Source organism: Strigops habroptila, chromosome 4 (genome assembly GCF_004027225.2).
Source record: "Strigops habroptila isolate Jane chromosome 4, bStrHab1.2.pri, whole genome shotgun sequence".
In the NCBI taxonomy this organism is placed as follows: Eukaryota; Metazoa; Chordata; class Aves; order Psittaciformes; family Psittacidae; genus Strigops; species Strigops habroptila.
The window spans coordinates 53,655,244-53,669,001 of NC_046358.1; the positions used below are offsets into that span (position 1 = coordinate 53,655,244).

Here is a 13,758-nt window from a genome sequence, read left to right on the forward strand (position 1 = left end):
GAACAGAAAACACCTTTCTATCAGCTTTTCAAATGACTTGGTTGGCGTTCTGGCCGGTAGATCTTTTTCAGTTCTACTAACAGTAAATTACTTGTTTGAAATGCGGTTGAGCCATCTGGTGGAAAACAAAGAATATAGCAAGTGGAAAGATTTCAGTAGGTACTATTCATTGTGTAAAATGCCACGATAGACTGAAAATCAGTAAAATGATGATAATTAGACTACTGAGCACTTCTACTCTTCTGAAAGATGTTGGCAATTTATCATTTTATATGAAGAGATATTTGTAAGAAGTTGAATCTATGAGCCATTATCTGTTGATTTCTATGAATGAATGTATCTTTTCAATTAATCTCTGAACATTTTCTAGAGAAAATGCAGTGCTCCTTTAAACTTCAGAAACTGAAAATATACTTTCACTGTATTGCCTTCCCTTGTTGCACTCTGCTGTTAAACTTTTTTTTTTCCAGAGGGCGTGAAGGGCTATGTGAACCACATCATACACCTGAATTAGTGCCTTAAGCCTAGAATAGGAAACATTTTTGCTTATAGGAATTTCTGTGCTACTTCAGAGAAACTGAAGCAAGTCTGAAGCTGTGAATGTCAAACTTTTCTCAGGTTACCTAGGTTGTCCCCTTTTCCATTTCAGGTACCCATCCTTTTCACCTTACAGACATTTCTGTACCTGAGGTACTTCTGTGTCTCATATGGAAATGTACTCAGTTGTGTCTTTAAGGCCAATAAATCTGCTGTTCACATGATAACTGAGTTTGTTATTCTGGAAGTGGCAGGATGAGCTGATCTAGGTTATTTATAGTATGGAGATAGTTATATAAATTTGTCTTAAATATATATATGTATTATATGTATCTACAGAGCTCCAGAGAGGAATTGGATTTGAAAGTAAGGAAGTGTAGAGGAAATACAGGATTTTTAAGGAAGCATTGGCCTTGGGTTTACTGAAAAAGAAGTTTAAAAATTTGAGGTTGTGGTTTTAATGTGGTTGAGTGCCCATGACTGTGTTGTGTGCTTTGGGCCTGTGATTGCTTGCAAATTACTGAGCCTAATCACTGTGGGTTAGGTCGGGCTACTTTACATATGCCATTGAATTAGTGTGAACTAAGATCAGTAGTGAAAAATCTATTATTTATTTTTATTTGAAACTTTGAATTTTGAAACTTGCCACCTCTTGAGTGTTCTAACAAATATCCAAAGAGGATAAGAAAAGATAGTTCTCCTTTACTTATTTTTATTTATTCACACATACTCTATTCATGCTTTTCAAAAACAGTATGTTCTGTGTAATAAGCATTGGTCTTCAAAGTCCATTTGTAAACTGAATTTTCGTTGGGTGGTTTAGTTCTGTTATACGTAACAAAACTTTCCCACAATGAAACTGATCCTAACAAAAACTTGTTGCTAGCTTTTGTAATGTAATCATATTAAAATTTTCAATCTACAGGATTCTGTGTATGCAATGTGTTGTTAAAATTGGACAATGTTAGTGTGTTTCTGAGTCAGTTCCCTAGACAACTTTTGAACACCTAGGATTTCAGATTTTATAGTCCAAGTATTTCCTCAGATGATTACAAATTACTGTTTGTCTTTCCCTTCCCCTCCTTTTTCCTCCTCTGCTGCTCATAGAAGATTATACAGTCTCAAAAGAACGATACCCTTGGTTAAAACTTCAGGTGATACTTCTGTTCAGCTGTAGGAAATCCTTGCTGGCATGACATAAGTATCATGACATTAAAATCTCAGGTTGTCCAGTCAGTCTTGTAGTGGTTGCTTCTTTCTACTGTAACAGCTTTAGGCAGTGTCCTACTTTGGGCTCTATGCCTGAGCTGAAGAAGGGTTCCTTGTTGATTCTAATTTTTTTTGTAATCCCTTTGATATTTGTTCTTCTGAAGTAAAATGAATCAGAGGGAAAAGACACTGTTAAAAGGGCATCAGCTCATATCCAGAGGAAGTGTTTAGCATCAGGTACATGTACTGACTGCGAAAATCCATGCTTTATTCTTTTCACTGTGCTCTCCCATGGGGGAGAATTAATCTCAATTTTTTTAAAAATCTTTATTCTTAAAAAGTTGATGCTTTTTTATCTTTCCACAGTTGTCAAAACCTGAGAAGGTTGCAATTCCAGAACGCTACATTGAACTGGAGCCAGAAGAGCCTCTTTCTACAGAAGAACTGGCAGCAAGGCAGCGTAAAGCAGAAAAGATAAAGAATATTCTTACTAAATCAAGGTTGGGTTTTGGTGTTTTTTCCAAATCTTATATAGTTCCTGGTGCTAAACATTGGGAACTAACTTCATACAACAGTCTAACTCCTGTTGAATTATCTAAGTGTAACATGGCTTTTAGAAAATGCACATGGAATTTATGTAGTATACTTAAAGCTCCTTTTTAAAACAGGGTTACAGAGATCATGACAAATTTTGTAAGTGTCCATTTTCTTGTTCGTGCTAAAATAGTAGCGAGTCCTTACCAAACAACTGGTGAGGAGGAAGGAAAGGCCAGATCTGGCCAAAAGCAGAATAAAAGTCAGCGTGAGAGCAAGTTTCTGTTGTCTCCAGAGAGCTGGAGTTCTGAAAGAACACTTTTGGCTACTTACAGCTAATGTAGAGTCAGCTAAAACATTCAGTTTCAAGAATCTGATTACCTCAAGTATCTGCTGTCTCTTTGGAAAGCGATTAAAGAGGCTGTGCCTGAGGACAGCCGGGTTATGTGCATTCTCCTCCAGGCACTAACAGGAACTTTTAGTAACAGCTTCAAATAAATAGCATTTTTGGTAGTGCTTTCATGTAAACAACGTATTTACAACAAAGGCCTTTCAGATGTAATTAAGGCTATGCAGAAATTCTGACTGAATGTGTAATGGCTGCACCATTTGTCTCTGCTGTAGTCATTAACATGCAATATCTAACACTACTTTAGAGAATGTTAATAAAATACAGAGCTTGATAGATGAGATCTGAAAACTGCTGTATGAGTTCAAGCTTGTTCTCATCTGCATGGTGGATTCTTCTTTATGTTTGTGAATGTTAATGTTGTTTTGCACTTTCCCACTAGTATGCACAATCTACAGCCCACTGTTGCCCAGGACAAACACAACTCGGTTGATTTAGATTCACAGCTGCAAGAGCAGGAGCGCATCATTACCATATCATACGCTTTGGCTTCTGAAGCCTCTCAGAGGAGCAAGGAGGTGGCAGGTAATACTTAGTTATTTAGAAAATAACAGCTATTTCTTACCAGCTTCTAAAGTTGTGTGGGGTTGCTGAACTCCTAGCAAGAGACTTTTAGTCATTCATATTCAAAATAGTGAAAAGTGTGTATAGATACCAAAAGAATTACATTGAGTATTTGGCCTCCAATAGACAAGGTGAAGATGTATGCTATCTATATATCTAGAAGCCAGTATGATCAGTAAGTTCAGAGCTTGGAAACTTGCTCTTACTAATAATATTTAAAAAAATATTAATTTCAATTAAATAAGATATTTCTATATTAATTTTTAAAAAGTAAATTGAACTGTCACTTCAAAAAAAAAGTCAAGACAAAGGGATTTTTAATTTTTTTTAACAGAAGGGTTCCCTGGTGTGCTGATGGAGATTAGAGTACAATCATTTGCGGCTTGAACTGTAAGACAAGAGGCTAGAAAAGACATTGTAAAATAGGTACTGGCATATTTCTGTCTGGTGGCCAAGATTAGGGGTCAGAGCAAGACGCCATGCATGAATTCTACTTGATGCCTGGAAATTAGTAGGTCCTTTGCAATATGTTACTAAAAATGATAATTTCACTCTTGATTGCTTTACAGTTGAAATAAGTAAAAAATGGCAAGAGATTTGTATCACACAGTAATACATGCAGCAGCTATTCTAGCAAGTATCTGACTGGCCATTTATAACTGGCACAGTTCACTGTTCCGGTGGAGAATGGAAATAATGGAAACTTCAAATATGATGGAGAAAAAATGTGCACATTTCTCATCTGAAGTTGTCAGTTTAAACTTATGGCACTTGCCACAGAAGCCCCTGAGACCTTCCCATTAAAGACAGATTATTCCAATATCCAGATGCATAACATGCATCTATAGTAACAGACTGTTGATTGATTGTGGCTATATACTCACAGGTGCAGTGGCGGCTAAACCTGAGGGGAATGTGATTTTGAGGGGATCAATTTCAAGATACAAATCTTGAGACTTCAGAGTTCTGTGGGTAATTTAACTGACTGAAAGGGATAAAATGATTCACTGAGGAGGCTAGACATTACAAAAAAACCCCAAACAAACAAACGAAACCAGAATTGGAGAATCTTGGGAGCATTTCAGGAATAACCTTTTGGACATTCAGGTATCTGTTTCAAAAGCCTTCTCTGCAGGCAATCTGGTCCCAGTTCTAGAAGCCAGGTCCTTGTAACAGAGACTCACACTCTTTGGTTATGGAATGGGACTTTGTGTTTCATGAGGTATGAACCAGCGCAGCATTTGCCACATGAGTTCTAGCTTCTTCTGGGAAAATGTAGCACCAAAGCCAAGATAGCCAGGATGAATGCTGCCCATACTTGAAATTCTTCCTTTGTATTAGTACAGGAGCAGAATGCCTGCCACACTAAACAGTCTTCATGTGGCCAGTTAACTTACTTCTGGTATGTGCATGAAGTTGCAGTAACTGTACACTACTGAAGTAGATTTGATCTTTTTATGTTGTATAGTGAATGTAGTAGCTATGTTTACTGCAGGGTTTTGTTAATATTTTCATTTTCGTATTGTAATTATTTCAAAAGTGTGATCACCACATATTCTTACGTATCCATAACCACAGGAATCTTCTTAATTCTTTAGTTCTCTCTTTCAGACACTTAAAAAACCCTGACAAAGTGGGCAGTTTGATTCTTTAAGGAAGCGGAAACCTTTATGTGCATGCACAATGTTCCTTGCCACACCTGTGTCTCAAGTCCTCACTTTTTGTAGCATGTCTCGTTTTGATTTCAATTATTACTTACTCCTTTAAAAGCAAACACCTTTCAAGGAATTCTGAAAAAAAAACTCCACAGTGGTTTGGTTTTGATAGAAAATATGCAAACCATAAAAAGAGTTCAGGTTTTTTAGTTACAGCCTGCTTTCTGATGATCTAATGTGATTAAGAGGAAAAACATTTGATGCTTTGCACATTACATTATACATTCTCATTTATTTGAATTTCACAGATTCCTTCACATTCTTATTTTTGCAGTTTGATTTTTAAAGTATGGGTTGTCATTTGCTCCTTGTTGACGAAGCAGACCATATCTGAAAACCCAAAACTAATTACGACATTTTTTACAAAGATTTGCTTATAAGAAAGACTGTGAAGCTTAACTTTTCCCATTTTTCAGGAGGAAGTAGTTACGTTAAGATACTATGATAATATAAATCTTTTAAAATAAATTGTACATTTATCTAGTCCTTGTAAAGTAGCATTTTAGAGTTCCTCTGTTCCTAGTAAGAAATCAACCTTCTAAATGGAAATCATGCCAAGAATCTGAAAGATTGAAATAAAATGCAGGAGTATCAAGAATTAATTTCCTAAATTGTGTGGTTTGGAATTAGGTCTACCTTTGGCCCTCTAAAATGTGAAAGCAGAATTTAAGACTGAGTTTTAATCGCTTTAGTTTTATGATTATTGTCTTCGAATACTATACCATTACTCAGTTTTATAAACAAGGATAGTTTTAATCAATGTGTTCTTTATCCTGAAGTTTCATCTGAGATCTGAAAATTATTTACTATATTAGGCACTGTATTAAGCAAAATATGTAATTTTTTTTGTGGTTCTTCTATATATTCTTTTTATTTCTGCTCATTAGCATATAACAAAAGAAATGTTGAAACCCTGTACAACCTCAAGCGAAATCTTGAAATCAAATTAGCAAAGATAGGTGCTATTTCGGAACTGCAGTTTTAAAAGCAGGACTGGATTAGAGTACACCAGTGTTGTGTGCCTTAAAATATTTCAGTTAAACTTTGTCTTAAGATCCATATTATCATCAAACAGGAATGTTTATTTGCATAACTTATGCAAGTAATAGAAAAAAAAAGTAGGTAGAAAGGTTGTTTAAGTTGCGCTCCATGTAACTATAATAGTGAAAAACCTCATTGCGTTACTAATCAGGTTTCCTGTTCATGTGGTAGAAAATCAGGGTCACTCCGTTTATAATATGAATGTTTGATTGTGCAGCCTAATTCCTGTATGTGATCACTTCTAGCTCAGCAGTTGACCTATCCATCTAAAGCACCCTCACCTTCTGTACCACAGCCACCTCACTCCCCCTTAAGCAATGGATTTCACTACACATTTGTTTAAACACCTTTAAAAGTAAGAACTAACTGCTCTTGGCATGTCTGATTTGCCATTGTGCCTTTGCTGTGGCTTGCTGAATTTTAACATTTTTACTAAACCTAAATTAGATCCAAATGAAACGCATGCATCTATTTTTCAGAAACCTTTTATTCTTGTAAATAGTGCTTCTAATGAGCTAACATATGGGCTGATAAAGTCTTCGAGTAACTGCTGTCGCTCTACAGATAAGATGCTTCCATAGTCTTACTGTGGTGACGGAAAGAGACATCTGTACTCTTGGTAGCATGGGGCCAGATTTTCAGCAGCAGTTTGTACTCCGGTGGCTAGTGTTTGTGACTCCTGTGGCTGATCTAGGGGTGCGCAGGTATTTTTGCCTGTGTGCAACATATACTGTTGCTGCTCAAATGAATCCAAAGTGCAAACTTGTACAAGCAGGGGGTTCAGTTATGAACTGGTATCTTACACATGTACTAACATCGGAGTCTTAATTGAGGTGAGCTGAAAATTTGGCCCTTCATAACTAATTCTACAATATTGTGTTTGACTTTTTTGTGCCTTTGATATCATTTTCATTGAATTGTTTAACAGAAGACTTGATATTTGTCTCAGGTTATTTTGCCATTTCAAGTATTAAAATTTTGATAATTTAATTGTCCTGATTAAAAAAGGATATCATCACTTCGCAGTAGTATTTTCAGCATTTTTTTTCTTTGAACTAGGAAAACCTGTAAATATTATACTTGACTGTGAAGTGTACCCCTAGTTAAGACACCATGTTTCCATAGTTTCCTTTGAAATTATTCTCACCTTTCTGATTTCCTTTGGCCTCATTTTATTGCCTGATGTTGGACAAAAAGAGAAAACATAAATGAAGTAGAAAAGAGGGTTGATTGAGTGAATAACTCAAATAGCATTAACCTTTAGATACCTTTGTTTTCATTGTCACTGGTCTGAGTCAAATATCTGTGCAAAAAATAAAAATCTAGATAAAACTGAGCACATACAAGAAAGACCCAAACAGGCAGTGACCTGCCTTCTACAGGGCCTGTGAAAAAAGATAAATTTACATCAATAGATGTGTATAGACATTAGGAGCCTCTACAGAGCATGATGGAAATAGACATTTGCTTTTCTGGTTCAGTTTGTCTTTCAGAAAACCAGATTCTACCATTTTTGTTGGGTCTGAATAACACTCGACTCATATCCAGGGATATGCTAGTTGATTGTCACTATCACGTGAGATCTTTGCCTGTGAATAGGGTACCCACGTGTGGCCTCAAGAACCCAGAAAAATAACCATATGGTCCCAGGGTATTAGACATGAGAAGGGGCTTGGACCAGATGACCTCCAGAGGTCCCTTCCTACCCCAACCATTCTGTGGTTCCAGACTGACTTTAAAACATGTGTATCACATGTCTATATAAATATACATACATGTGTATGTATAGCTACATGTTTACGTATATATATGAAACCCTACATTTTCTTCAGGAAAATTATGAAGAAAATAAATGCAATAACCAGCAACATGCGGGGGTCACAGGAGTTTGAGCATCGGTTGCATCATAAGATAATCATTCACATGTCCATAGGACTTGTTCCTTCTGTCAAATTGCAGAAGGTTTAATAAAGAAATGTTTCCTGCAATTGCTTACTGCTTGGCTTAGTGTGCTCACTTGGATATTTAACCATGTTTTATTTTACTTCATGCTAGCCAAAGCAGTGAGTGAACACTTGATGTAAGACTCAAAGCAAATCCCTCCTAGTTACACCATGTGGAAGGAAGAAGAGATTCTTTACCAGCTTTCTTTGAAGATGCTCATCGGCTGATGATATGTTCTTCTGGAAATACACTCAGAGAATAATAGGGGGATTTTCTATGAAAATGAAGAGATTTGAAAATCATTTTATTTTTACTTCTGTTTAGTTCAGACTTTTTATATGAATAAATGGCACTTTTATTAAACTGTAAAATACTGACAATGTATTTTTAGAACAATGTATTTTAGATTTTTTTTTTTTTTTTTAAATCAAGGGCTGAATTCATTTTAGGAGAAACTACTTGCATAGATGTTAAAAGATGCTGTTACTTCCCCCTCAGGCTCAGATGCACAATGTAAAGTTTCATGAAAAAAAAAAAAAAGAAAAGTTGAACAACCTAGAAGCACATTCGTAGGTTATGGGTGGAGCTAATGCAAGGGACAGATTTGCTAAAAGGGTGTTTTGGATTGAGTATTTTTGTAGAGTTAAGCACCCACCCTTTTGCCCATTAAATAATACATTGCAAGAACTTTTAGCTTGAATTTCTAAACATCGGTAACCACTGTACAGCTGAAGTTTCCCACAAAAGCTGTAATTGAAGCCAGTTTTAAGTCCCATTTCCTTTTTTGATCCCATATGATTAACTTGGTGGTATCACTACACAGTCTGCTTGGGAACCCTCAGAAACAAACAGCTGGCAAATTTTACTTTCTTTGGAAAGATATAAAAGAAGAAAACTTTTAATTAAAATATGTGAAGAAATGAAAAAACAATAATAGCATTTGTCATTTCACCAGTAAATATGTATTTTTCTTTTGGAATTTTTTCAATAAACATCACAGTATGATGTATTGACTAGTATTTATCCTGGAAACAGCAAAACTAATTTCGTATGTATGGTCACCTGTTGCTCAACTTTGCCAAACTTTGAAATTCAGTGTTTTACTTATGTACAGGGCAAAGGGTCAGGCAGTTACCGAAGGAGAAAATAAGATTGAATGAATTGCTGCAACTATGTTACTTGAAACTTGTGTATGCATTGAAGGCAAGACATGCAAAAATTTCTCAATATTAAGCAATTATTGGTTGAGTTCAGCTCTGGATGAGAAATTACTGAGAAATACTTCTGCAGTGTTTTGTGAAACCACTAACTTGTTTATTTGTTGTATCCAAGTAATAGCTATAAAACCCTTGAAAATGATTGACCTTTAAGTTTCAGACTTCAAGACAAATCATATTATATTAACACTATACTCAGAAATATTCTTAAAAGTATGTATTTAGCTAATGCAATCTACTTTACCTCAATACTGCCAGTATCAACTTCAAAACCTTTTGCCAAAATAATGATTTATTTTTGCCTTTATAAAAAGTTTTGAAAGCATAAATGAGTATTTTGCAAGAAAACATTAATTTAAATAAAATGTAACAGTGTGGAAAATGGTATATGTACAGATTAAAATATTAACTGCCTCCTCTTGCCTCTGTCTTGTCTGCTGTCTTAGCAGTGTTCATATAGTTGAAAATCCTGAGTCATTTGTGCTGTGAAGTTTTGTTCTTCTTTGGTTCAAATCCTGTTGAAGTTCCCCAGTTTTGCACTTATTTCACTGGCATTTGTATCAGGTTCACCCCACACCAAAGCTTCATCTTTTTTTTAATTTAGAAATGTGTCTTAGCATTTGATTAAATCTGTCTTTATTCTTGAATAGAAGGATTTTTCAGGATTGTGTCCTATACATAATGATAACAATGCTGTCCTTTCTATCTCATAGATACATGTGATTGTCTAATACATTCTTAGCCCTTTAGTTTCTGGTGAAATAAAGTATAAAAAGTAACTTCAATTTAAAAACAAACAAACAAAAAACCTGGAGGCATCACACAGTAACATGTGCACACATGTAGCATGTATGTGAATGGGGTACTGACCAACAGGGATTTATCTGCTAACAGTTCCCTCAAATGACACCAATTTGATGGAGACCAGAAGAAATTGATTCTTCTGAAATTTAATCTCTAGAACAAAATGTAAAGAAGCAGTTAGAAGTATTTCTGTGGCTTTAGTGTTGACTCTCCGATCTTGAGAGTGAATATTTGAGACTGTGAGTACTTGACCTTTAGATGCATGCAGCAGAAATTGAGAGCTGAGCTGCTTATGACGTGCTTGTCCTGTTTCTCAGGCACACAAAGGAGCCTTTGACCACATATTTTGTGGCTCAGTGAAACTGCATTCTTTGTACAGCAGCTTTGTTAGGCAGGAGGGCAGCCTATGTGCTTGTAGTTGTGGGTGAGGAGCTCAGCCCATGGGATCTTGGACTGCAGCAGCCATTGACTCTGAATTCTATCTGCTGCCCTCACAAGGAAGGGAAAGGGTTGCAGGCACTTTTGCTCTGCAGGTTGTGGGAGATGTTAATTTTCGTTGATCACACATACAAAATGTGCTTATACCAGATTGCATGAAAGAGGAGGATTTTGCCCTATATAGTTAACACCATTAACATCATTGTTAATAAAACCAGTCTTTCTAAAGATTTTGGTCTGTGTCTATAGGTAATCCCATATTTGGGAAAAAATTATGAAGATAATTTTTCTTCCAAGACTTTATTAACTGTGTGAAATGCTTGGTTCTCCAGTGACCATCTTTTTTGCAGGGATGGGTGCAGATTTTAAATAATGAGGGTTAATTTTCCTATACTTACAGCATTTGGTTTGGGTCAGTTTCCTTTGCAGTTCTGTTTCTTTTAATCAAAAGGCTCTTTTGTAGGTGTTAAACACTACTCTCTAATATTTATGTCTACTTCCAGATCAATATAATTTTGGCCAGAAAGTGGCTTTTCTTTTTTCCCCTCCTCCTATTAAGAATGGTAAGTGTTTGGGACTAATTATAATTAAAGAAACAGAAACTCATTAGAAAGCAGTATCAGTTCTTCTTTTGAAGGCACTGTTTTCTAATTGGTGTTTTGTAATGTTATACCAAGCAAGAGTGGTGCAGACTGACTTCCTGTATACATCTGTTTTCAATTTCTTCAACTAAAGTTACTATGATTTTATTGCTGAGCGCAAGTTATAAACCTACAGCCTGATATTCGTAAGTAGCCCTGCTTTCACCTTTTTGAACTTGGCTAACGCCCAAACCTCCCCCTCCCCGTTTGTCACTACTGTTACTTACAGTTCATATGTTTTGCTGGGCTGCTAGGAAATACTGGTGGGGTCTAGCACTGGTGCTTGTCTTTGTGCATCTATATAAAGCTATTTATTTTGAACGACTGGACAAGTAGCAGTAGTTGGAGGCATCCAGACTGGTTTGGAAAAAAAAACAAACCCCAAACAAACAACTAGATGAAAAGGTTTTTGAGGAAACTGTATTAATAGATTCTATTCTGGGAAGTTGCTTATATGTGGAACTAAAAGCTACTGAAAGATACAGCTGAAGTTATGTGCTATTTAAAAAGACTGTTAAAGGTCCAGTGAGGTGGTCTCAGGTACCCTGTGGTCTCTGGAGAGAGAGGCTGGTGTCTGAGAAAGCAGAGCCTCCCAGTGTGGTCTGGTATTGTTTACACCCTTATTTTCCCACCTGCATCATCTACTCCTCTGATCTCCAGATCTTCAAATGTGTTTGTATGTGTTTTAGATTGGTGTCTGTTCCCCTTTGTAAAACCATGTATTTCCCAAGTGTCTTAGCAATTAACTCCTGGGTGTTATATGAAGGAAAAATCAGATTTACTTAGTGTCAAACCTTGGAAGATACAGAAGGCATGGTCTGATGTTACCCCTCTGATTTCTGGCTGTCTTTGGGTATTTTAAAGGTTTTGCTTGTGCCGCATGCGCGTCTGTGTGTCTGTGTATTGCGTAGTTATAAAAAGAACAAAGCCATGCACAAGAAAAACATGAAAAAATGCTATATTTTTTACACCTAGTAAACATTCCCATTGGTTATTTGGCTGTATTCAAAAGGCTAAGACTTTTATTGCTCTACTAGCAAAAGCAACCTTTCTTCATAGTGGAGCAGTACAAAGAAAGAGCACAAAAAATACACACATCACAGTGCCTGAAATTCTGTTTGAACAAGTGTATTGATTGGGTCTGACCCCTTTACATTTTTTTTCCATTATTTGAAAAGGTGCATCTAACTGTAGCTGAATTGAACCAACTGAGATGAACTTTCCATGAAAACTTCTGGAGATACTTCTTTAGTTCAAAGCTTTGGAATTTTAAAGAGCATTTTTAATACAAGTCTGTTGAGGTATTCTGTGCAACAGCCATACTTTGAATGTTAAACTACAGGTAAACCTAAGAGGGAGGTAAAATTATAAAGCCTGCCACAAAATTACTGAGACATGGCAGAATAACTTCAAGTGCTAATTATGAAAGCAAATAAAACCAGGAAGTATTGCATATGTGCACATTTGTGCAGTGTTTACTTGTTATTTACCTGTCAGTGCTCCCAGTTGCCTTACAGAGAGTATAAAACAGCCTCCAAAGAAAACACTAAGAACTTGAACAGCATTTTTGGAGCAGTTATTGATGAAATAACTGCTATAAGATGTAACCTTGAAGGACAATGATATTTTCTTGTCACCCACTCGAAGAAGCCTTTACCAGGAGCTATGGCATAAGAAAGCATGAAAGGAAGGAAGAGATTAAGAAAACAAAGGTGAGTAATGAGTTTGTAGGAAATATGGCAGAGATGGATCTGCAAACAAGACTGAGTAAAAGGCTGAGGGTGAGAGTGGAGAACAGTCCAGTGGTTAGAAGTTAGAGACAGTAAAAAGGTCGAAGGAGCTGGAATACTTGGACTTGAACGGAAGCAAAATGTTTTAACAAAGGGACTTGGACTAAATTGTGGAGCAGGAGGTAAGAAGAAGGAATAGCTGGCACGTGTGACTACAAGTCTGGTATCTTAGTACAAAAAATACCTTACAATGGGAATAACAAGAGAGCAGAGTGTTGGTGGTGGCAGTGGGCGAAGGAGAGAATCACTGATGACTTCAATGTAGTATTTTGGTAATGGGACAGTTGTCTTTTCTGTTGCCAGCTGCTGGGCTCTGTTCTTTTAAGCCAAATTGCAGTTGAGAATGGCTGTTATGCGTGAAAGTCTCTTTTCCCTGTAGAAACACCTTGCCCCAGTGTCAGGGGTGGAGAAGGTCAGTTCTCCTGGCACAGAGCCTGGCCTGAGTGAGGGCTTCTCCTCCTGCGGTTGTGATGTGCTAGTGCAAGACAGTGTTGTGTGGCCTGCTGCAGCCTCTGTCCACAGTTCTGTTATATTGTCAGGGGGTTTGGGCTGGCTTGATTTTTATGTCTAGAGCCAGAACTGAGAAAAGCCTTAGCATTGTTTTCTGGTTCATCTCTTGAGACATGGGGGATTTTTGGAGGTTTTTTGAAACCCTGGCTGATGGCTTATGCAAGATGTAACCCTAATGAAATAGCTGGTGACATTTAGTTACAGTGAGTTATACCACTCTAGGAGAAAAAGCTGGCACCAGAGAAGTCCCTGCTAATTCTATTCGTCTCTTGTTATTGTCTGGATTGTTGGCTCTTCTGACTACTTAGTTCACACTGAACAGTTCTTCTATGTCTCTGCTCTGCTTCTTCTGTATTATGCCTTTGAGCATCATCTTCTCTCAGTATGGAATAGGATTTTGTCTTC

The 13,758-nt window shown here is 36.7% G+C and overlaps 1 protein-coding gene across 2 annotated transcripts in view; it reads left to right on the forward strand.

Moving 5' to 3' along the window:
• The window catches only part of PLEKHA7 (pleckstrin homology domain containing A7), a 154,933-nt gene extending 145,349 nt beyond the window's left edge, over positions 1-9,584 (forward strand). The window contains exons 26-29 of one of the 2 annotated variants that reach the window (XM_030481372.1): positions 2,113-2,246; positions 3,072-3,214; positions 6,255-6,364; positions 8,065-9,584. In XM_030481372.1, the coding sequence (XP_030337232.1) occupies positions 2,113-2,246; positions 3,072-3,214; positions 6,255-6,352 (375 nt within the window). In that variant the 3' untranslated portion in view covers positions 6,353-6,364; positions 8,065-9,584. The remainder of the gene's footprint in view (positions 1-2,112; positions 2,247-3,071; positions 3,215-6,254; positions 6,365-8,064) is intronic. The other variant, XM_030481373.1, reaches the window with a different exon arrangement.
• The last annotated feature ends 4,174 nt before the right edge of the window (positions 9,585-13,758 follow it).